Source organism: Tachyglossus aculeatus, chromosome 19 (genome assembly GCF_015852505.1).
Source record: "Tachyglossus aculeatus isolate mTacAcu1 chromosome 19, mTacAcu1.pri, whole genome shotgun sequence".
In the NCBI taxonomy this organism is placed as follows: domain Eukaryota; kingdom Metazoa; phylum Chordata; class Mammalia; order Monotremata; family Tachyglossidae; genus Tachyglossus; species Tachyglossus aculeatus.
Genome location: NC_052084.1, coordinates 12171018 through 12196500, shown reverse-complemented (window position 1 = coordinate 12196500; position 25483 = coordinate 12171018). Strand labels below are relative to the sequence as shown.

Below are 25483 nucleotides of genomic sequence, written 5' to 3'. Positions count from 1 at the left end.
ATATTGGAAATATAGGAAAATTAGGACCACCTATTAATGTTCATTATGTTTTTGCTCCTGTTCAATAGGGTGAAGCCAAGAAAAACAAATATAATTATCCTTCTATGGAATAGTTAAAGTAGCAAATTATAGAGGTTTAATTTTTTTTTCTCCTAAATTCCATTATGCCCTCCTATCAACACACCACCGCTAATGGGAGCCGAACCTATTTTTCAAAGTCTTCCCCACTGCATGGCATTTTCTCTGTAGATGGAGACAACGGGGCAGGACAACTAATACCAATTATTGTCCCTATTAAGACATTATGCATTACATTTCACAACAGGCTCTCTGTATTTAAGGAGAACCTGGATATGAAGTAGACACAAGTAGTACAATAATATAAAAAAGGGTCATAAAAAATTAAAGTTATTCTTATGAATCTTTCATTAGAAGCCATGAAAAGGGACACTACTGTAGTCAAGGGCTTTGTTCCTGGGCTCCTCTTGTGGGTGGCTTTGCCATTGTTCCTTCCGCTTCTCAAGCAGTCTTTCACTTTAAAACTGACAAAAGTCGCTTAAAAAGCAGACAGCTGTACTAACACAAACACCTACCTAATACAGTCAAAGCTATTGTCAGGTGAAAAGAACTACTTAGGGTCTTTGTTCAAAGAGGGTTTTTTGCTGTCCTAATATTTGTCACGAACTTCAATTATTGTCAGTTTGGGAGAGAGTGTGAGTAGATTTCTCCCTACCCCTCAGAAGTTTTTCCAGTGGTATGGTGCGGTGCCTGTTAATTTATAATTTCATTTAGGATAGGGCCTGAGAAATTTGTTGTTGCTGAAAAGTTTCTCTTTTTTTTTTTCTTCTGACATTTTTCTTCCATTGTCTCTTTCTCTCTTGTCCCTCTTTGATCCCTCCCACTCAGGGAAAAAAAATCACAAAATCCCTTAATGTTTCAGATCTGTTGTCTCCCACAAAAGAGGGGGGGGCGTGTGTGTGTGTGTGTGTGTGTGTGTGTGTGTGTGTGTGTGTGTGTGTGTGTGTGTGTGTGTGTGTGTGTAGGGAGGCCAGTGTGGGGGAAGGAAAGGGCAGGGGTGGCGGGGGAGGTGAGAACAACCAACAGCGGCTAAGGAAAAGCTCCAATTTATAGGAGTTGTCAGCCTTACAATTCAAGATTTGGTTTTTTTCCTAGCTGCACACATTATTCCCCAACATCTCAATACGCTATGGCAGTAGTGAGGGATGGCTAGTCCTTCCCGTGTGTGTATTACGGGCCTCTAAAGACTCTTATTTATTCTCTCCCATGTCACCTTGTGTACAGTCTGGTCTGTGACACTGATGGTGATTATGTCATTATTTTGCTCTGGGGGCTCTGGCACATCTGCAGAGCTGATGCACATCTTCTTTGTTACGCTGGCATACGTCCCATATCGCAAATGCTTCATTAGCCTTACTGCCTGCCTTCTTGCCAGACGAGAGTGCCCAAATCCAGGCTTCTTTTTGCTCAGTTCTTTTGTGTGTTTGATGAGCATTTATTCATCCTCCCGCTTCTTCCCCCGATTTCCTTGACTTCTGAACCCCAGATGTCCCCATTCTTGCCCAAGCCACTTGAAAATCACGTGGGGAGAAGCAAGGTGTCTCTTAACCCCTTGTCACCCATTTTGGCCATTGTCACCATAGCCCCTTCTCTTCCCCTCTGCACACAACGAGTGGCTTGGAATGGTCCCCCAGAACATCAGAAACCTTCTAACTTCCAATTTGAAAAGACACTGTTCAATCACTCACTGCTTTTGATTGCTCCAGGGTTACTGGATATGACTGTTAGGGATTAAAAAACAATCTATTCTCATTTTTCACATCGTGCTACATTTGACTTGAGTTTCCCAAAAGTGATTTTGAATGTGAACCCTGAAGATAGTCTTACCTCTCTGGACATGGGGCACTAAAATGAAAATTCCTCTATTCTAAATGCATAGTTTCATTTTCCCTTCCCTCCTCAGGGACCTGCTATAAATATTTGGGGTACTTTATAACATTTACTCCTTTTGAAAACCTAAGGAAGGCTTTTACTCTCTAACCTTGCAATATTTTCTATGTTCCAGGGATTTTGTAGCAATCAGTAGCAAGGCCGTAGCTACCTTGAGTGAGTTTCTTTTTCATTTTCCAAACCAAATTTAAGATCGTATTGTCCAACCTAGTTTTTTGTGTTTCTTTACTCTAAATATCAATTCAAGTATTTTACAGCAGCTCAAAAAATGTCATTTGAAAAAATTTTCCATTCTCTTGCCCTTCCTCTTCTCCTATTCCTACCTCAGGCCAAAATTTTATCTTCTGCAGATTGATTAAGATTATGTATTTCAGACTGGGAGGAGATGTAGGTTCTGTGGGGTAAGGTCAGGTCACTACCTGAATTTTAATCAGATTTGGAGGACAAAAGTATTGGTAGATGCTTCCTGAAAGGAGAACAGTTATTCCATGGCAGAGACTCAGTGTTAACACTTGAAGCAGGGTTCTAACACCCAAATTCTGGGCCTGGTGCTTATCAGCACTACTGAGTCCTACTCAAGCTAGGATCTTGTGACTCTCTCAAACCTCTGACCTGTAGCTCCTGGGATTGACCAACCTCCACGGCCAAGCTGGAAGTGATCTCTGGACTCAGTTTCCCTTTGTGCATAGTCCCACAGAGTCACTGGGACTTCCAGTTCTCCAACACATGTTCTGGTGCTCCTACTCTGTGTCCCTCCCTCATAAACCAAAAATGGTCTTCAGATGGCATCCTGATGTGTCTGAACCTGGCAGGCCTCTATATCAATGGTCTAGGCCCCAGCCCTTTAGAGAGTTGCCTTACTGCCCATGCTCCCCCAGAGTTTGAGTCCGTTAGCAGCCCTGCTATAGAAATTAATTTTCAACTGCTCAGGTCCGGATCACAAAGTTCATGTGAAGCATGTCGGGCGGAAGCTTTGGGGACTTTGTTGCCATGGTATGATTTTCATGACATCGTCTGTGTCTGACATGGATGACATTGCAGTGATGATGCTCCCAGGTGAGATCTAAGCTCCATGAAATGTTCCATCAGAGGTTGTGTAGAGAGGAGTCTTTTCCAATAGACTCAATTCTTTAAAATATTAAACAGGAAACTGTTTTGGGTGCTTGTTTCAATGGCAATAATAATAATAATAGTGATGGCACTTATTAAGTTCTTACTACGTGCAAACCACTGTTCTAAGCACTGGGGAGGTTACAAGGTGATCAGGTTGTCTCATGGGGGGCTCACAGTCTTAATCCCCATTTTACAGATGAGGTAACTGAGGCACAAAGAAGTTAAGTGACTTGCCCAAAGTCACACAGCTGACAGTTGGCAGGGCTGGGATTTGAACCCATGACCTCTGACTCCAAAGCCCGTGCTCTTTTCCACTGAGCCACGCTGCTTCTCAATACTCTCATGTAGTAGATGGATTTGGCATTATTCCACCGATTCTGCTTTTGTGGACTGAGAGAACTTCCCTTAACCCTCCTTGCATCACTTCCTGCCTGGCTCAAGTTGGAAAAATCAAGAGTTTTGATTATTAGAGATTTGCAAGGGCTAATAATTGTGGCCCCAGACTGGACTACCTTGACTCACTACCAGCCCTGCCAATGTCAGCCCAGCTTGTACTGGTTTCAGTGAGACAATATTAGCCCTTCCTGCCTAGAAGTGAGCAAGACCAAACAGATTTTATGTTCTCTGGGACACATCCTAAAAGCATTAAAAGAAAAAGGGTTCAACTGAGACCCAAGCACTGTTCAGTGTAAGCAAAGGGTCACCTCTCCTTCCCTTTACGGGGGAAGGCAGCTTTGACCACTCTTCAAGTCCCAGGTTAGCAGGCGTCTGACAAGCCACAAGTTCATGGGGAAGGGACTAGAGGGAGTGCTCAGAGTTGCAGGGAGGTGGCAGTTGTGGGAGCTGAAGGGGATATGGCTTAGGAAGGTCCAGTTCACCCTGGTCCAGTGCTGTTGCTGAGCTACCTAGGCAAAAGCTAAGACACTGGTCCCTTCCGAGCCCTATCTTCACCCTGGAAATGGAGAAGGAGGAGGAAGAGGTGGCAGAGGAACGAGGTGAGAGCTTCCCCTCCCACTCCAGCTCCTTTTGCTCCCACTCCAGCTCCTTTCCCTCTGTCTGCCCTTTGTCCCTCACTCTCCTCTCTCTCCTAACAATAATAATAATAATAATAATAATAATAATAATAATGATATTTGTTAAGCCTTTACTATATGCCCAGCACTGTTCTAAGCATTTAGGGTAGATAAAAGGTAATCAGGTTGGATACAGTCCCTGTCCCATGACGGGCTCACAGTCTCAATCCCCATTTTACAAGAGGTAATTGAGGTACAGAAAACTAAAGTGACTTGCCCAAGGCCACACAGCAGACAAGTGATGGAGCCAAGATTAGAACCCATGACCTCCTGAGTCCCATGGCTGAGCTCTACCACTACTCCATGCTCTTCTCCCCATGTTCTCAATCACCATTCGTTCTTATAGTCTCCTCCCTGCCATCCTCTGACCTTGTTCCCTTTTGCTTCCCTTCCCAAGCCTCCCTGCTCTGGAACCTATCCCGGTACAATGGCCTGGGTCCATCCGGATCCCTGTATTCACCTGAGCCCAGGCAGAGCTGCACTGCACGCTTAGACCACCACTGAGTCAAAAGCGTTTTTTGCAGAAAAGGAGATGATCCAAAATCTAACAAAAGTGGAAGGTGGGCATAAAATAGCCACCAGGAGTTTCTGTGGGTTTCAGGATATGAGAGAGATGAAATTTTGGTTCTTAAAAACAATTAGTAAAATGTCCAATGGGGTGAAATTATGCAGGCATTTGGGAAAGCATTTGCTTTCAGGGGGCCAAAATGATGCTCCCGGTAATTTAGAAGCATTTCAAGCTGGAGTCACTGGGGAAGTGCAGAAGCTCAATTATTTCTGCATGAACCCCTTGGGTCCCCATTTGAGTCCTCCCAGAGCATTAAAACTATAGCTAAAGAACCCTGGGACCTGGGGGGTCACACCTGCTGGATGTATTGAATTTGAATGTGTAAATAGTAGCAGTTTGTTTACTGGCACCACATTAGTGGTTGTGGCTGCTGCCTCATTCCATTGACAAAACTTGCTCTCTGCAGGTGTATTTTGGTGGTCAGTTGAAGATTTAGGTTGTGGTCAAACAATTATAATAATAATAATAATGATAATAATGGCATTTGTTAAGCACTTACTATGTGCCAAGCACTGCACTGAGCTCTGGGGGTGGTGGGTACAAGGTAGGTTGTCCCATGTGGGGTTCATGCTTTTAATCCCCATTTTACAGATGAGGTAACTGAGGCCCAGAGAAGTTAAGTGACTTGCCCAAAGTCATACAGCTGATAAGTGGCGGAGTCGGGATTAGAACCCATGACCTCTGACTTCCAAGCCTGGGCTCTTCTCACTGCCAAAATTAATGCCTTTAAACTCTTTCTGGTTAAAATTTCATTAAGATCCAGACTTGTATCTGTAAAAGGAGTCTGTATCCCAGGAATTACAGTTTCATATAAATCCCAATGCACTGAATGGTCTCTACAAGTCCACGATGCTAACTTTTTCCTGTTTTAACGCAAGCTCTCTGTGAACAACCAGTTCAGTACACAGTGACTGTTGTGAAATGCAGATTCCCATGTTGCCAGGTTTTTGGCTTCTTCCTTATGGTAAACTATATATACCCTTAGAGTACATTGAACGTGGTGGGAGATAACCTAAGGTTATTGAAATGACCTAAATGAGATTTATAAAATGAACTTGTAGTTCCATTTAACATTCACAAATATAATTTTAGGGATTTAAACCTTTTTCCCAGTTGTCCTATGGGATAACATTATTTTCAGGAAGACCTAGTTGTATAAATTACCATGGGGAAGTGTAATCTCTAGGCTTGCTTGGACTAGGGAAGAAGGAGCAGGGAGTCAGGGAAGGGAAAAGAGAAGCAAGGTCTATCGTTCTGGTGCCGGGGAGATCCTACATGAAGATATAACTTCAGGATGAATTGTTACTAAATGTATCCTGCATTTCTGTGCTTACGATGACATTGTTGAGAGGAGAAAAATGGAAATTCCTAGCCTGTCCATTCCCAGAATTCCCTTAGGTTTTTTAGATGTTCTGAGAACTTCCAAGATCATAATCAGATTTTTTCAGTCCCACTGCTTCTCCTTTCCAGCTCAGGATCTCTAAGTTCTTTATGAACTTTTAAGTGGGCACAGCCAGTGGAGGGATAGGTGGAATCTGAGAATCTGAAATTGCTTATTAAGCCAAATAGCAATGCACAATGTAATACTGGCAGTGTCCAAAACAGAAAGGGAAGGTTAGGATAGAATTATGAGAAGGTGAAACCCCTACTGTTCCCCAGAATGACCTGGAATCTCGACTGAATCTGCATCGCTCAAGTGAGGTGGAGAATCAAGCAACTGTGTAGTTAATGGGCATAGTGAAGACAACCCCCCTACTGGCTATTTCAGGTTAGAAAATCCAAAGTTGGGCCTGAATAATCCATTTGCCCCATCTATGTGGAACAATTCAATTGTTTAATTGCTCAATTCTTCACTTGGGCTTTGCAAAACCCCCTTATCAATAATTGCGAGAAGTAACTTAGTGAGTTTCACTTCTGAGACAGGGGCACTGCCCCCCTGGTGGAAAAGTGCCACTACCACCACCCCCTGCATCACATTATGTTTCTCTAATGTGTTACTGTCAGAAAAACTCCTTAATAATAATTGTGGTTGTTGGTCCTTGAGCTGAAGAGCACTGTCTATCATTTTAGCCAAGACTAGTTAAAGAGAAGGGGCTGCATGGGGGGGAGCGAGTGATCCACGGGGGTGATGGCCACACATATAGAAAGGGCAATAGTTCATGGTAGGAGAAGTGGCGAGAGAAAACTGGCAGAGGGGCATTTCAGAGAGGAGCGGGAGGAAGCTGGCAGAATTTTCTTATGGCCAGGGCTCTCCCTGGACCTTTTGGCACTGACTGTTGATTGATCAGAAACTCCTGATGAATGCTCAGGGGTTTCTGATTACCAACTAACATCCCTGCTGGGTAAATGTAGTAGATATTGGCTCCTATCTAACTACTGACCAGGCTTAACTCTATTTAGTGTGTGCCATGGGCTGGGATCTTAGCACGCTGTGGAAACTTTGCTCTCAGTGTGAAGCCTCTTTTCCAGGCTTCAGGCCTCCAGTCACAACTAGATTATCATTCACAGCTCTACTTTAAGTGAAATGAGACACCCCAAAGTGAGTAGGGTACCAAGGCAACACCTATTTTTATTTCTCAAGTATTGGGCGGATCGTGAGCATACTGTTACCATCTCCTACATAATTAGTAGTAGAAATACTAATAGTAGTTATTAAATGCTTACTGTGAGCAGAGCACTGTGCAAAGTTCTCAGAGAGAATACACAGGAGAAACTACATTCATACTTAGAATGTGAATCCTGATTGGGCCAAGGACAGTGTCCGACCTGAATACCCTGTATCTATCCCAGCTCTTAGTACAGTGCTTGGCACACAGTAAGTGCTTAACGAATACTATTATTATTATTATTAGGTGGGAATTAGACATGGTCCCTGTCCCCTGGGGGGCTCACAAACTGTTAAATAAATCTAGGATAAATCACAATTTATCAATGTCAGTTATATTTCCTGAGTGTCAACTGTGTGCAGAGCACTGTACTGAGCACTTGGAGGTGGGGTGGTGGTGGGGGGCTACTAGCCAAAAAAACTCATCCTGACTTCTAACAGGGCAGACCTGAAACTCTGATTAGACTTAGTATGGGGTGTCTCTGTGGGCAACCCAGGGAAGCATCCCAGCCCACACAAGTATAGTTACAGAATCCCTGAAAGATCTCTGTTGCCTGTTCAAGTGGCATTGCTCAGTTCTAGACCAGAAAGGATGACATTATTAAATGATTAAACATGACAAAGCAGTGAGGATTCTCTCTTCTGAAGCACTGAGATGCAGTGTGTGTGTGTTAAAAGAAGTGCACACCCTTCATGTATGCTATTTGAGTGCTTACTGTGTGCAGGTGATTGTATTACCTCCAGAAGAAAGGAACAAGGATGAAATTCATACCTAGACTAAATCTAAGAATAAGAAGCACAGGGGGAGCTGACGACAGATGCATGAGAAAAGATTGAATTGACAAAAAGAGCAGAACATGAGAAATCAATCAGTGCTATTTATTGAGCACTTTCCATGTGCAGAGCACTGTTCTAAGCACTTGGGAGAATATCATTTAATGCAGTTGGAAGGCATGTTCACTGCCCACTAGGAGTTTACAGTCTGGAAGAGGAGCTTACAGAAACCAAAGAGAGTTAGAAAAATAAGAGGAGTAACAGCTCCTTACAGCTGAAGGAACAATTTTTAGGTTCTTTTACTGTTCTGCTAGGCTGGTCAGAGTCCAGTAGTGACAACCTTCCAAATGTTCTAAAGATTTTCAGGGTGGGCGAAACATTTCAGTCATCTCTCTGGCTTTGAAAGTGGTATAAAATATAAAGAAATCCCACCCGCGCTCTTCTGAGTCTCAAATCTGACAGGGTGAGGGAAGAAGGAAAGAAGAGTGATAGCTTTTCCACTCTCCCAGACTCTCCATCCTCTTCCCAAGCAATTGTCAAGACCAGGTATTGAACAGACAGTTATAGAATGCAATTGATCATCATCAATCGTATTTATTGAGCGCTTACTGTGTGCAGAGCACTGTACTAAGCGCTTGGGAAGTACAAGTTGGCAACATATAGAGACAGTCCCTACCCAACAGTGGGCTCACAGTCTAAAGGTTGCAATTGATGCAACCTTTCCTCTGGAAGAATTGTAAATGCCAAATGGAAGTGAGTAAAACAAGGTAATGTAAGGAGTTGGCTGTGCAGGGATCATGTCTACCAACTCTATTGTACTGTAGTCTCCAAAGCCCAGTACACAGTGCTGTGCACCCAATAAGTGCTTAATAAATGCCATTGATTGATTATGGTTGGGAGCATGGAAAGTAGAAAGATGTCACCAGGCCAGCCCACAGTGAACATCCCATAGAATGAACTGGCAAAGGTGTATGAAGAAAACTATCCTAAACCACCCTGTAATTTAGCCTTTCAAAACTGGATTCTTAATCTCCATTCCTTGGAGTGGCCATGTAAGTGCACATACTTTGTGTTCCAGTTCACCAAAGGTGCCATCTCCAAATCTGTACTTCACCATCGAAAAGTCATAGGAGCAGGTATGGTGTGTGAACTTATTCAGCTGTTTTAACTGGGTCCCTCTCAGGCACAGTTAACTTCCCTGACATCAGTCACACTAGGAGTTTAGGGGTGTCGACTTTCCAGGACCCTTGAGATAACAGAGGCTATTTTTGTCTTCTCTCGGGCCTGAGAGTCTTTGGGTAGAGGGCTGACTGGGGTTGCCTTATGGATGATCCAGCAGGAAGAGCCTTTGCCCCCTTTCTCTCTCCCCTCTCCCCCCTTCTCCCTCCCCTCCGGTGTGTGCTTAGCCCTCCTCCCCCCTTAACATGATCTTGCAGCATGAGCAGCCTTCACTAGCTGAGGAACTCTGATCCCAAGTCCGCTAGAGATTTTGACTTTTGTGTGTTGACGTGAAGATTCTTTGCCCATCAGGTCACCATGAATAAAGATTTTTTTTTTTGTTAAATCCCCAACTTGGCAAATCTGCCAGGTGTCCTCTCCAGGTGATTTAACCCCTTCTCCAGCCCTCGCATCGGTATGTGGCTCTTTTCGCTCCTGTAATGGGGCGACGAAGCATTCTACTTTATATAAAATTTGAAAGCAAAATCAATCCTGGACCAATCTTATCATTTTTAAAGTATGTTTATCCAGCTTTGTAGTAGGAACAAGCAGACTGTTTGAAGGCCACATAGTTTTCAAACCTTGGTTGCAACACGTTGCCCCATTTTGAAACTGTCTTTATCTAGCCGAGAAAACTAAAATCTATTTGACAAAGTAGCACTCTGGCCAGTTTATCTTGCAATATGGCTTTAGCTCACTGAGTCTATTGATTTCCTTAAATTAATGTTTACAGAATGCTGCTGAATTTTGCTCAACAGGACATTGTTCTTTCGAAGCTTTGTAAAAAAAAAAAATGATACAGAATGTTATTGCCATGTGTTCCTTTGCTAAGACTGATGAAACACATTTATTTTTTAAAGGGTAGCCTTGAACTATAGCTGCTTCCTACAAGTGTGTTTACTCTTAAGTTATTAGTAACACAGCACAGTGTTAGAATGTAGCCCACTTCCACAGTCAAGAAACCGAACCGACATAATGGTGGATCAAATAATTTGTGGTACCTGAAGCCCATCTGAGGAGCAATTAATAAGAGCTTCAGGTTGCACTATGACCCTGAAGAATCTTCACATTCATTTGGCAGCTGTTTGAATCTGCTGTTCTGCTTCAGTGATCTTGATTAGTCATTCAGAGTTGTTAATAAAATTAAAAAGCAATTTCTTTTTAACTTTAAATATAATGCATTGCAACTTGACCATGGAGGTCTGTGGGTTTCCTACACATAACTTAATCTCTCCAAGGATGGTTTTAAAAGCCGACCTTCCCAGAGGAAGCACGAGTGTTGACTTAGTGCAAAGTTTCATTCAGCTTTTGACAGCGCAGGAAATAGAGATTTGAGCCATGTTAATGAAACTTGACAAAATTAAAACTTGGAAAACAAGAGGCAAGAATCGCAACTTTTCTTGACTTGTTGACTCTGCTAATGTATTTGCTTAGGGAAATCCATTCTGTTCACTTCTCACAAAATTATGTCTAACCCAAGGGTCTAAGCAGTGAAACATTTCCCAGATGTCAGCGGTAGGAAAGGATCCTACAGGGAAAGAAATCGCTGTAGGATTTCATTTTATAATATCTGCAGAGCTGTATCTTCCTCCTCGGAAGATTCCTTGTCACCTCAGAACTCTCTTATAGGAGAAATGTGGGCCCTGCTGGAACTGAAAACTCTAGTAAATCACCTTTTGGTTCCTTTTCATTTTGGCTCTGCTCTCGCTTACATATGCATTTGAGGGCAGAGATCTCTTTACTTGCAACAAGGGAATTGAGTATGAACAAAAAAAGGAGGTTGTACTCTTAACAGTGTAGAGAAGAGACACTAACATATCTGTTCTTGTCTTTTCATCTGATAATCTCTGTGTGGAGTTACTAAAGCATCTGAGTTTATCCATTTAAGTCCACTCTGCCTGAGTACAAGTCCCCAGCTTGTGCCATTGCTGTCAGGAGATATGTCTCTCCTTGATCAATATTTACTTAACAAACAGCAGGGATAGAAGCGTTTGTTTAGAGGAATCATGTGCACACCAGGGTGAATGAATGCTCGGTAAAGTACTTCAACTGTGTGTCTCATTCCTAAGATTTTTATTTTTTTCCCCCACTCTGTAGTCTCTTTTTTATTATTACTCAGTGAACATTCAGAAAATCATTCTCCCATAGAGCTTCTTGGAAATCATCTGCAGAAAATAACTTTTCAGAAGTTCAAATATGTCACTGTTGTTTTCAGATGGCTCTCAGTAAAACAAGTTAGCTTTTGTAACAGTGTGAGTGAATTTTTCATTTTAATTCAAGGCAAGGTTCAACATTATGGAAATGATCTTTGGCTCAACTGCACTTTGAAGTTGATTGTTTTGATTGGTGGGGAATAATAACATTTTCATGAATTAATTTAAAGCATCCCATACTTGAAGATGTGATTAGCAACAAAACGAGGCAGAGAAGGGTGCCCCATTTCGGGTTTGAGAGACAGCATCTTCATGGTTCACTGGACGGTGCTGGGGAATGTGATCACTTTTTTTTTTTTTTTCAAAAGAAAGGATACATTAATTAACAAAGTTGAGGAAGTCCCATATTTTTCTTAGCACCAAAAACAGCTAAGGCAAAATCCTCGGGTCATTCCTGCAATAAGCTTAGAGGATTCAGAATCTAGTTTTGAGGTTGAGGTTTTGTTTTGGGGGTATTTTTGTTTTGTTGGTTTTTTTTGTGAATCAGAGTTGTAAAAGCCATCTGAAATATTCATGCAGAATTGTCTGAGAAGCAGTTTCTGTTTTATTTACTGCACAGTAGAACAGCCACAGTGGATTAGGTCTACAATACCCGTAACAAAAGCACAACAGCTGATGCATGTGATGTTAGGAGGTGACAAAACAGTTAAAGTATGCTGCTGGCTACAGGCAAGCAGTCAGCAGATGCGGACAAAAGGGTTTGAGACAAGAATAACTCTCTCTCCAAGGCGAGCAGTGAAGAGTATCCAAAATACCAATACCCTTTTCTCCTTGACATTGTCTTCTTACAGTCAGCATTTTGTTGCCCTTTTATAGTAAGAAAAAAACTCCACACAGTCACACACAAACTAATTCTTCAGGATATCAGCAGGGACCTGCATGTTTCAGGAACCTGACCCAGTTGCTTGTGTTCACACATTCCCCTCTCCTCTTTCTAGATTTCATGTTGCACTTGTGGGTTTTTTTTTTTTAGTTTAAAAGATTAACTGGAAGGAAAACCACCACTAGTAGAATTAACGAGGTGAAATCACTGATAAACTGTTTAAACCTCTGGCGTTAGAGAAGGTGGGAGTTACCTTTGCCTTTCTTTAAGTGGAAATTATTTCAATAAATGAAGCCCATAGCAATTTAAAAAGGGGATTAGTAGGGGATGGTAGGTAAACAGGCAGAGGACTGGACAGGAGGAAGATTTAGGTTCTCCTAAAGTTCTGTGAACAAGCTTATCTTCAATTCAAGTGTGAAAAATCTGCCTTGATATCTGAGGAAAATAGGAGAGGCTGTCTTTTTAACCTTTGTAATTCCCCTTCTATTCTCTGTGACATTCATTCAGCTGCCAAGTGTGTTTGGCAAGGCTTGGGCCAGTGAGCGCACTTCCAGTGACCGCTAACCTTGGTATGTCCTGACACTTATGATGAGTATCTGCAGGACACAGAAGGCAGGCAGCCTGCTATGTCAGGCTTTTATTATGTACTGCAGAGGCTGGGGACAGTCAGTTTAATAAAACAAATCATCCTTGAAGGTAAAGCAACTGGGAAGAGGAGGAGGAGGAGGAGGAGGAAAAAAAGACTGCTCCACAGGCTCCCTCTCTCCCTGCTCCCCTTCCCGCCTCCTTCCCCACCCCCCCGTGAAAATCTACCCACCCAATGATGTTCCAGGCAGCTGCTGATGGACCAGACTTGAAATATTTTGACTGATTTTTGCCCGCACTGCCCATGTTTCCAACAGCACAGGGCTTATAGGTACATTTGGCTTGCTGGAGAAGAAATGGTGAATGACAATTCACTTCTAGTGAAACTGGATGAGGCCAGGGACACCTCCTCTCAGAAGCCTCCTGTAAGTCATCTAAAATAACCTAGAGAGGAGTAATGAGCAAAGCCAGTGTCTTTAAAGCAGATCAAGACTTTGTTAGGCACCCCAGACTAATCGAGGCACCCTGCGGCCTCTCAAAACCCCCAGCCAAAGAGGTGTGAAGCCCTTCATTTCTCCCCTGACTTATTCAGCTACCCAGCCATTTCCCTGTAGATATCACAAAGGGGGGGGGGGGGGGCATAGTCTCCCCAGGGGACCACATTGTCTTGCAGCAGGTGCTTTGATTGACTGTGGCCACCTGATGCTGAGGCAAACTCTGGGGTTCATTCTACAGATTACTGGGTTCTATTAAAAGCATTCTGGATGAGGGCTTATTCGTCACTGAGGGATTTTCTGCAGATATTTTTTCATGATGTGTAGGCTGATAGTGTAAAGAAATGCAGTAAGAGATGATCAGGCAGCATTCTCTGGTTCTTTGGACTTTGAGTGAGTATGCAAGCGGGTCGCTCATTCTGAAAGCATAAGGATTTGCAGCTCCTGACCCCTACCCATGTACTCAAAGTTTCAAGACCCTCTGTGGGTTTTTCCCTGCCACAGTAGGCACAGAAATAGCCCTTTCAGGAAGCTTTCAAAATGGCAGAAGATTCTACCATGACTCACATTCTCTTCATCAGCAAATACTAGTTATTAAAGCACCAGGTGCTAAGAAGCACCTTGCAAAGTAGCAGAAGATGCCAACATCCCACAAAAAATGCAGTCAGTTTTTTCCTAGCATTGCCCTGCCTCTGGCTGATTGTATGTATAAAGCTGAGGGGCAAATGTCTTCTGAGCTTGACTGTTGCTGTCTTGTATGACCACCCTTCTTTAAACGTTTATTTTAATAAACGCCTTTGGTTATGTTTTTGTAACATTTGGCTAATGACTCCCAATCCAGGCAGTTATAGTGGATAGTTGCACAGCCTAACTGTTCTCCAGTCAGATTCTTCCTCTCAATAATGCCTATTTGATGAAATGGGAAGGATTATCGGGGGAAAGTTCTCAAAATGGTAGCTTAATGGTATTTTTTAAAAAAAGTCATTAAAAAGTGAAAAGGAAGATCTAACTGTCACCAGTCCCTTACCCACAAATATACACAACAGATATGGGAGCGTCCCAGAGCTTAGAGGAAAATTAAGTTCAATCACCTGAAAGAAATGACATTTTTCTCAAAAGCCACCATGGAGTACAGAGATATTTTGAAGATTGTTGCTGCCATAGGGGTTCTGTTGAAGGGCCAACTAACAAAAAAAAATGTGTAACCGCTTTTTCCGGGGGACGTCATAGGCACTTCCTCTTTGGGTGCCCCTTTTCCCACAGTTGAACCACACAGCTTGCTTGGCCTCTCACCACTCAAAAGAGTCATTTGATTCTTTGCAAATGAATGGAAATGACTGGCCATAGAAGCTAATGGTGCATCGAGCTACTCTGAATAGCCCAAACTGCCCTTCTAGTGAATGATTTTATTGTAAAAGTTATCATTTCAAGCCAGGATGGGATGTTATTTCAAACCTGGATGGGACTGTTTAGGAATAGAGGTGCAGAAAAGAGATTTCTTTCCATTTTTTTTCATAGTGAGGGTGACACCCAGTGGGTAGACCAACAGACAGTGCTGCTGATGGGGAAAAAATATCCATGAGTGTGAGGGTAACCCTGAGAATTCCTACCATCCTTGCACACTGTGTTCTTGACAATACAGTAGTGCACCTTTTCTCACGCCCTCGTGCTGAGAGGAAAAGACATGACTATGAATACATATCCCCAGTGTTTGCTCCTTTGCTCATTATGCACTAGCCAGGTAACCAGAGAGTTCACACTCTCAAAATACATCTTGGCCTCAACTTTGAAAGTATTTCCAGTGAAAATGCTTTTTGGCCTGCAACATCTGTATAACTGAGGCTTAAGACATTCACATCATTTGCTACTCTAGGATTGAACACATCTCTAAAATCAAAGAGTATCCTAGTGCAGCATGGCATAGTGGTAAGAGCACGAACCTGGGTGTCAGAGGACCTGGATTCTAGTCCTGGCTGTGCCATGTACCTGCTATGTGGCCTGGGGCAAATCTCTTAACTTCTCGGTGCCTCAGTTCCCTTATCTGCAAAATAGGGATTCAATACCTGTCCTCTCTCCTCCTTAGACTGTGAGCCCCATATGGGACTTGGTTATCAGGTAGCTACCCCAGTCCTTAGGACAGTGCTTGGCATATAGTAAGTGCTTAACATTATTATTATTATTATTATTATTATTATTATTATCCTGTAAATTATGTTGGTCTTTTCACCTCTTTCTCCATCTTGCAATTCCTCTGTTCCAACAGACATGGATACTTCCTTAGCCCAATTCTGTGGCTAAAACTCTGCAAAGATATCCAACACGTATTACTATGGTTCTATATATAACAACTTTACATAAGAGAATGGAGGGCTGCCATTTTTAGAAAATGCAGGTGCCATGTAAGCCTCTTTCTGAAAGAAAGAACTTAGCTCAGTTTCCTTTGAAGAACTGGAGACTTGAAACTGAAAACTTTATTAATGCCATTGTCTCCTTGTATCAGCAGGTTCCAGAGAGATTCCTGGAAGTGGCTCAGATCACGTTACGAGAGTTTTTCAATGCCATTATCGCAGGCAAAGATGTTGATCCTTCCTGGAAGAAGGCCATATACAAGGTCATCTGCAAACTGGATAGTGAAGTCCCTGAGATTTTCAAATCCCCGAACTGCCTACAAGAGCTTCTTCATGAATAGAGATTTCAACAACTCTCTGAATGTATGAAAAGTAGAAAGCAGTACCCTTGGATGCCCAAGTTACGTGTGTCTAAATTTCCATTTCATATACCTGTGTTTGAACGGCATAGATAAGTATATGAAATCAATCTGTAATTCCTCATGGACTTTTTTTGGTGTTGGGGAGGGGAGTAGGGGGGCAGGGAAGGACTAAGTTTCAAGGGGATAGTTGTTTTACTTCAGCCTTCAGTTGACTCTTGCCCAGGGCCCTTAACATTTGGAGACTAAATGGGATTAATTTTCAGGGAGAAGAATTTTGAAGTGTGTAAGGCCTGTTTTAGCAAGGTAGGGCATTATGTTTAAAATGCTTGTCCAATTTATTGCTTGCTGTAAAGTGGCATTTTGTCGTGAGACTAATGCCATGGCACAATACTACAGACAATGAAGTTTCTATTGTGTTTTAACTGCTGCAGGTTGGAATTTTATGGAACCACTTCATAAGCTTGATTATTTTTCTTGAAAATTTTTACCTTTTACTAGTAATGTCAATTTTCCTTCTTTCAAAAATGGCATTTGAGCAACTCGCTCCAAAAAATGATATCCTGGAAGATCAGAGAGACAAACCTTCAAGCTTTTCCCACTTGGAATGATGCCCCAAACTAGTGATATAAATGGCAGTTCTTGTTGAGGCAAAGCAATTTTGCACAAAACTGATTCTTACCTGCAGGGTGAGGCTGGTTGTTCATGCACAATGTTTTAGATATTAACCCTAATTTTACAATATGGTCAGCTTATTTAAAAAAAAAGCATTTCACTCTCCACAGAGTAAAACTCTGCTTTTTCCATCACTTTCTATTTGCCCTGGTCTTGGTTCAGACTTCAACCAGCAAAGAAGTCTCAAACTTATTCTTTGTGTGACCTTGTTTTTAAGCATAAAAAGATTGGTTTCTATGTTCAGTATTTAGTATTTGGCTCTAAGATTCAATTTTCAGATTCACTTTTTACAGAAAGAAGAAAAAATTCTGCAATACCTGGCTGCAGTGAAAGCTTATTTATATTGGTTAAGTTGGATTAGTCATTGCTTCTTCAAAAGTATTCAAGAATGACCTATTTTCATAATAATTAATAAACAAGAAAAAAACTCCCCCGGTCCTGTTGGAGATACAAAGAGCAGGCAGTCTAATTAAATTTCCACTGGATTGTCAGTGCAGCAAGAAGCAATTGATCTGAATGCTACAGTCTCTTCTAAAGCAGAAGCTAGTGTTGACCAAAATATGAGTAGAGTGTACAGTATAGAAAAGTTTGGAAAAAAAAACCCTGAAAGACACTATTTCAGCATAATGTAAGAAAGCTAGCTGCTAGTTTTTTTGTGCTTTCTTCAATGGCTCTCTTTTTTTTTTTCAGAGTTCGTAAAGTGTATAGTGTCCAATACTTGGGTGTTTTTTTTTATATACCAAGACATTCATATTTGTTTTCTTTGACTTTTGTGCAGATGCAGTAAGAATTTATTGTCTGTTTTAGTATTGTTTATATCATTCTCCCTCTCCTCTTCCACCGACTTACTTTTAAGTCATTTGATATAAACTCCGAAAATAATTAATTAAAAAATGTTTAGGCCATAGAGAACATAAATATTGTGTTTCTTTAACTTTTGTTGATTGCATTTGACTTTGGAGAGTGAAAGTTTACCCATGTGACTAAATAGCTGACCTGATCACTGCAATTTCACTTCATTTACCAATACTGCTGATGGACAGAAATGTATGAAAGCAATTATTGTCAGCACAAAGCCTTAAAAACCTGCTGACTTCAAATTTAACAGCACAATTCCTATGATGCCCTGTCATTATTTTCAAGCCCTGGCAGTATCTATGGAGTATAGACAATACAGACAATAGCATGGTAAGAAGTGCCAACAGTGTCACTATGCATCAAACACAAAACAAATCTTCACTATCTTAAGCTCCCTTAGCATACAAACACAGAGACAATAGACATGATTTAAAAAAAATTAGTTATGATTTGGTGACCATTTCATTTAAGACATATAAAATGTAGCCAGTTCCAAGTAAAAGAAGATAAAAACATGGCCACACATGATTTTGTGTGTAGGAGTCGGGGATTGGTTTAATGCAGGAGAAAATGGATAAAATGTCTATTATCATACAGATAGTTCTCTGCTGGTGAAATATCATTGCAACACAAAAAAATTGAATTGCCACCTAGGATACTAAAAAGCAAAGCCATACTTTACTCATATGAGGTGGCCATATTACTATATAGTTTCCTGATCTATGATGATAAAACTATGACTTCACTATATATGGTTAGGGTCTTGTCTTTTCCTGCCCACCTAAACCTAAAAAAGGGAAATCAGATTCTCAAAACTAGATGTTGTTGCATCCACAGATTTATAAATAATATGCTCACAAAATTCAGGGAGGAATAGAAATTATGAAATTTCACCATGAGAAAACATCTCAGTTCTTTGTTATGAAAAATTATTGTGATGACTGCAGTTTGGGTGATTTCTACCCAAGAAGATCTATATTACCCGGTAGCTCCTAGACATTTACAAAATGTCCTCAAAACTCTTACTGAATAGAAAGAGAAAATCAACATCTTTCAAATAATATCCTAGATATCTCACTAAAATAAAACTGATGACCCAGTTAGAAAGCCAAATCTGAAATGATTGAGGGGAGGGAAAGTTTACAGAGGGAAAGGAGTTGGAAGTTCATGTTGATAGCCCACATTGCCATTCATTTTCTGCTAGTTTACATTTATTTCTGCACACACTCTTGAGGTTATAGTCTGTGCCTAGACCTTAAATGCACCAGCGGAAGGATATTAAAAAAAAAATCCTTCAAAATACCAGTTTTTTCCCACAAGTACAATTGTTCTTGTGCCTTCTGTGGCTTTCAATTCATCTTTTAAAATTTATTTCCAATTACTACAGCTGCAATAAACACTAGATTTTTTTTCTGGCTGTTGATAGCTATGCATATTTTGTGTCTTTTTAAAACAAAGCGGGAGAATACGTTTTTGAAGAAGAGAATTTTTAGAACAGTTTGATAACGCAAATTATTTTTTCCTCAATTGTTTGAGCAGCATTCAAGTTTTGAAAATTCTTGTAGAAGCCAATTTTTTGTAACTGTGGTGCAAATCTTGTGTTTTCTTAGCCTAATGAAAAGTAGTATAGAAGCAATATTTCATACATTGTGCTATATATATATGTGTGTGTGTGTATAATCATACACATACATACTCACATAAAATATATATGAGTGTGAAGTGGAAAGCTTACCTATTTCCTATCTAGATTTATGAACCTATTTTAGACATTTGTTATGTTTTGTGAAAAGAATGTTCTATTTGCAATTTCAAAACATTTAATTCTTACTGTATCTCTGGTTGTTTAATGAGAATGATTCACATTCAATGGTAAACCCGTGAAAGATGTTAGAATGTAGTAATTAAGGAAATGTTCACCCATCTATCCCTGAGGTTTGCTTTGTGCCTCTGAGTATTATTTAATTGAAGTGTTTTAAGTTTGCAAAATCTCTGTTACTGTACCAGGGATGTGGGTGAATATCTTTAAAAAACAAACAAAATGAAACAAAACAAAAAAACACACAAAAAAGAGGGGAACTTTTATAAAGCAATGTAAATATTCAACCTTATGGCAATTCTTGCATAAGACATGAGATTTTAATAACTACATTCTAAAAACATCTGTCAAATTTATTAGAAACACTACAGTAACTGTGTAGATAGTTGAAAGCATTCTCAAGAATCCAGCTCTACATTTAAAAGATAACAGTCTCTTTCATCAGATGTCAAGGGCAAGGGTGATATGGTTTCTGTAAAATTATAGAATTTTTTTCTATGTACATGAAGTCATTTAATAAGTACAAAAAGATTTATTTCACAGGTTAATATTAAATAAGAAATAAAGGTGAAGATTTTGTGGCTTTAAAAATAGGATTTTCACCAGCAGCATTGACAAATACACAATTCAGAAGAGGTTTACAGCACCCCAAAATAAGCACTGTACATGAGAAGTAAAAGCAAAAACTATTTGCCATGTGTATTTATATAGTATCCATTGGTGTTAATAGTGCAGATGTTTCCTTCTGGTACCAACTGTGTGTTTGAAGAGTCCATGAAGCATTGTTTTTAAAAAGCTCCCCTTAAAGAATGTAACTGGTTTATATGAGTAAGCAGTTACTGTATTGCACTTAAATGTTATGTTGAAGGAAATGCAATTTTGTTTTCTGTAGAACTGTTGGTTGTAAACCGTCTATAAACTGAAGCTAAAAATGCTCATTTTAAGAGTTGGGATGAAAACTGGTATTTAGCCTTTGTACCTTCTCAGAAATATCCTTTGTCCTGAGTGACAAAATGCTGTGGCATTATGAACTTTTCCAGTCTCTTTCAACAGAGCCACAATTACTTCTCCCAAATTTGTCACCAACAAAATGCACAAAAATTTGGGCTGTGGCTGGTGGAAGCAAACAGATGGAACCATGAGCTTACCTCTTCAGTAAAGAACCCCCCCTTTCTGTGTTTTTCAAGCATATGAAGAAGTATGCCACTTAAGCAAAAACAGAAGCATTGTACAAGTGAGCATTAGCACCAGGAAATCAGGAATAAGCATTTAAAAAAAAAACCATGCTACTTGGAGAAGCAAAGGTTAAGGATTATATTGATATTGTCCCAGACATTACTCATGTGTATATAGTTACAAAACGTGACAAAACACTGCCTTTATATTATTTAGCAATATGTTGTAAATAGCATTAAGCTCTTTTTTTGTAATAAAGACCCTTTAATTTGAAAATAGTACAATAACGGAATTGATAAAGTCAATTTTTTGATTTTTTTTTAGCTAGAGGCAATTTCAACTGTGGATTTTTTGTTGTTGTCTATTGTTCTGAAGACTTTGCATAATTTATTGGTTTAATTTATCCTAATTTATTTGATGAAGGTGTACAATTTTGTATTACCAAGGATGTACTGTAATATTAATTGATGAGATGATAAAACAATGAGACTGCCTGTCCATATTCAAAAAAAGGTGCAGTAGACAATTGATTTTAAAGTACAAGTTAAAATTTAGCTTGGCAGCTACTAAATTTTAAAACAGAAAAACAATTTGTTGGGAAGGGGGGAGGGGTTTTATTTTGTGTGTTTTAAGCTTTTGTATACTCTCCAGACTTTTACCTTTTTGCTTTGTACCACTTAAAGGATACAGTAGTTCAATTGCCTTGTGTGCCTTCCATCTTCTCTTAAACTGAATGTATGTGCAGTATATATGCAAGCTTGTGCAAAATAAAATATAAATTACAAGCTCATTGCCTTTGTCTAGATTTCTTTCTAAAACAACATCTTGGGTTTGACAAAGGGGCCCCTTTTGGAATCCGAATATTCCCGCGAGCTATCAGAATGTCTTTGCTGTTTTTTCCTTTAATTGAAAGGGTGGTAGATGATCACACCTGCTGCTAGTCAGTCAGTAGTGTTTATTGAGTGTTGACTCTGTGCAGAGCACTCTACTAAGCACTTGGGAGAGTAAAATTAGAAATGGTCCCTGCTCTCAAGGAGTTGGCAGTTTAGTTAATCCCAACAGGTAGAAATGGCTTTCACTATCTGGGAAGTTTGCTACAATCAGTTGCATTTAAGTTTGTTTTTTCTGACACTTGCTACTTCTAAAATAGTACTTTCAGTGTTATTGTTCACTCAACATAATTATTGCAAAAGCCTTGAAACAAAGGCATTGCTGTGAAGGGTTGGGCTGATTTTTGGTCCCACTTCCAAGAATTCCAGATGATTCAAATAGTCAAATTTCCACAATTCACTCAATTTGCTAAAACCTGCAGAGTAGGGTCCTCTTTCAGGATCACACCTGGAAAGTTTCCAGTACTCTACCAGTCTCTGTTTTGGGAGGGAGTGTCAAGCAGAGGCATACCCATTCCATTCTGAGCTTGGGCAGTGGCTGGTGAGTGGAAGGCAATCTGCTATGTCAAAATTCACCTGTGCTGGGCAGAAGTGGCATGGGAAAGAGTTGAGGGCAGAGACTCAAGTTTACTGTGTAGAAGGACACTGCTTTCACGTTTCTACCAAAAAAACTCTATGATTACCCTACCAGAATGATTGCAGATGGAGGTGGGGCATCCTTGGAGAGATATGTCCATGGAGTTGCTATGGGTCAGAAACAACTTGACAGCATAAGGCAAGACAAAACAGAGTATGGTAAATGCTCCTCTATAGACCTCAGTTTATGGTTAATGCACTTATGTACATATCTTTAAATTATACATTATAACTTACTTATATTAATGTCTGTCTCCCCCTCTAGATAGTAAGCTCATTATGGGCAGGGACTGTGTCTGCTAATTCTGTTGTACTCATCCAAGTGCGTAGTACAGTGCTCTGTACATAGTAAGCACTCCATAAATACCATGGATTGATTAGAAGTTTGGAAGATGAGAATTGACAGCATTTATAATCTTTAGCTGAGTTAACATCACCAGTGAGTCCAGTCCCTTGAACAATTCAAGATGGAATTCTTAGCGAGAAACACTTCCAAAAGTATTAGTTTGAATAATCCCCAGTGGCATTGTGTATGAACACTACTGCAAAGTAAAAGTGATAGCCTCTATTGAAAATTGCTTTTGAATCCTTCTTATTAGAATAAGACCTCGTCTTTGACTTAACTTATGGAAAGAGGTATATGACAGTGACCAGTTGTGTTTCTTGGGGAATTTGTTAAAGAATCACTGAGCTGGAAGGGATCTCAAAATATCATTTAGGTCAAGTCCTGCCTCTAGGCAGGTAAATACCTAACCATCCATGCCAAATGGGTTGTCTATTCAATCAATCAAACATCAGTCATATTTATTGAGCACTTATTGAGTGCAGAGCACTGTACTAAGCACTTGGGAGAGTATAATATAACACAGTTGGTGGACATGTTCCTTGCCTACAAGGACCTTACAGCTGCAGTCTAGTTGAACTCATCTTGGTGATGAGCTCATCATCATCCTTCTCAAATGATGAAAAATAGATCCTGTTGCTGTGTTGAATCACTAGTACAGTGAAAAAGTTCTAAGCATCATTAAATTACCTCCAGGCAATTTAAATCCACCTCTTTCCTTATAAACTCTACTAAACTCTAATAACTCTTTTCTAAACGATGGATACATAATATTTCACCTGTCCTATTGCAAGCCTCTTCCTCTCACCTGCATCCCCTTGAGTTGTCCTTCTCTGTCCATTTTCTTCTACTGCACCATTTTTCTCATTGACAGGTGACCAAAACCGAATGCGGCCTTAAGGATTTATGAAATTACCATATCACATTTTTCTACATTAATTCATTCAATCATATTTATTGAGCACTTACTGTGTGCAGAGCACTGTACTAAGTGCTTGGGAAGTACAAGTCGGCAACATATAGAGATGGTCCCTACCCAACAACGGGCTCACAGCCTAGAAGGGGGAGACAGACAACAAAACAAAACGTGGACAGGTGTCAAGTCAGCAGAATAAATAGCAGTAAAGCTATTAACAAAAGCTATTAACAAAATAGAATAGTAAATATGTACAAGTAAAATAAATAGAGTAATAAATCTGTACAAACGTATATGCAGGTGCTGTGGGGAGGGGAAGGAGGTAGGGCGGGGGGGATGGGGAGGAGGAGAGGAAAAAGGGAGCTCAGTCTGGGAAGGCCTCCTGGAGAAGGTGAGCACTCAGTAGGACTTTTAAGGGAGGAAGAGAGCTAGCTTAGCGGATGTGTGGAGGAGGGGGGTATTCCAGGCCAGGGGAAGGATGTGGGCCGGGGGTCGATGGCAGGACAGGTGAGAACAAGGTACAGTGAGGAGGTTAGCAGCAGAGGAGAGGAGGGTGCAGGCTGGGCTGTAGAAGGAGACAAGGGAGGTGAGGTAGGAAGGGGCGAGGTGATGGAAAGCCTTGAAGCTGAGAGTGGGGAGTTTTTGCTTGATTCGTAGGTTGACAGGCATACATTGGAGATTCGATCCCTCGATCCATCTCTAGTCTATCACTTTTATTTGTCCTGAATGGGCTTGTTATCTCTCTCAGTAGTTGGCCATTTATGTTAGCAACCAATAATTGAATTTATTTTAATAGTGAATTTATTAAAAACATATTCATTCACTGAACCAGCACAATATCATCTCCTGTTTTGACACAATGTAAAGAGGAAAAGAAAAGGAAATATTGCAACCGATGACCCCATTGCTCTGGCTGCAATTTATATTCGATCTCTAAGGGATGCCTGTGGCAGAGGCATAGGTTGCTAACTTCTCTCTCGCTTGTTGTTTAGAAGAAAACTTGAATTGGCATCTTCACCAAACCACTATTGCCATTGATCCTTCAGAAGCAGCTTGGGAGTCAGAAGACCTGGGTTTTAATCCCAGCTCCATCATTTGTCTGTTGTGGGCCCTTGGGCAAGTCACTTCACTTTTTGGGACCTTACCGCCTGTAAAAGGGGACTTAATACCTGTTCTCCCTCCTGTTTAGATCCTGAGTCCTAGGCAGGCCTCGGAATGGTCTGGCCTGCTCTGACTTTACTGTATTTATCCCAGAAGTCAATACAAGCATTTAAAGACTGCTTTAAAACTGGCTGAGACTGAGTGGTGTGTGTCAGTCTACTTCTAATTCTCTGTGACAAGGGAGTAGGGCGTGGAGAAGATAATTTAAAAAAATGAGAATGCAAATGGTGAGAGGTGGTTTGGGTCTCAGCTGAGCAGTGGTAGAAGGGAGCTCTGGGCCCTTCCCAGCTGATAGACGGAGGCGGCCCTGGGGCAGGGGAGTCTGGAGTGAGCCATGGTGGCAGGCTGCAGGTGCCGCAACATGAGGGAGGGTCAGAGGGGAGGCAGACTCACAGCTGGTGAGAGCTAAAAATAGGCCTAGGAAATCCACGAGAATTGATTGTATTTGCAGAAACCCAAATGAATGTGGGATGCTGCCATGCCTCTGGGGGATGCTTTGCCGCTAAGCTAGAAGAAATTCCCCTGCCATTATCTCGGGGTTTACACTTGGCTTTGCCCTTTTGAACATAGCCTTAGGGTGAGAAGCCACAGCATATGTGAGGCTGTTGGCCAACCTCGTGCCCGGTGCGAAACATAACCCCTTGAAGGATCTGCAATGCACTAAACCCCTGGTGAGTTTCATTTGAAGATTCACCTGCCGCGTTCCATGCCATGACAGAGTCTTGGGTAGAGGGGCTGAAGACAGCCCCATCCAAAGACGATCATATCACATTTGCCCAAGGATAATGGATCGACTCTCAGCGGGAATGAAACAATCAGATACTTGGTCAATTCTTCTTAGCTTTACCCATCTAAACGCTGGCCAAAT

General features: G+C 40.9%; 1 protein-coding gene across 6 annotated transcripts in view; it reads left to right on the top strand.

Annotated features, from left to right (window-relative positions):
• The window catches only part of PROX1 (prospero homeobox 1), a 52080-nt gene extending 32745 nt beyond the window's left edge, over positions 1–19335 (top strand). For 4 of the 6 annotated variants that reach the window (XM_038761392.1, XM_038761391.1, XM_038761395.1 and 1 more), the window contains one exon: positions 15935–19335. In XM_038761392.1, the coding sequence (XP_038617320.1) occupies positions 15935–16123 (189 nt within the window). In that variant the 3' untranslated portion in view covers positions 16124–19335. The remainder of the gene's footprint in view (positions 1–15934) is intronic. The other 2 variants (XM_038761394.1, XM_038761396.1) reach the window with 1 other exon arrangement.
• Positions 19336–25483: the final 6148 nt, after the last annotated feature.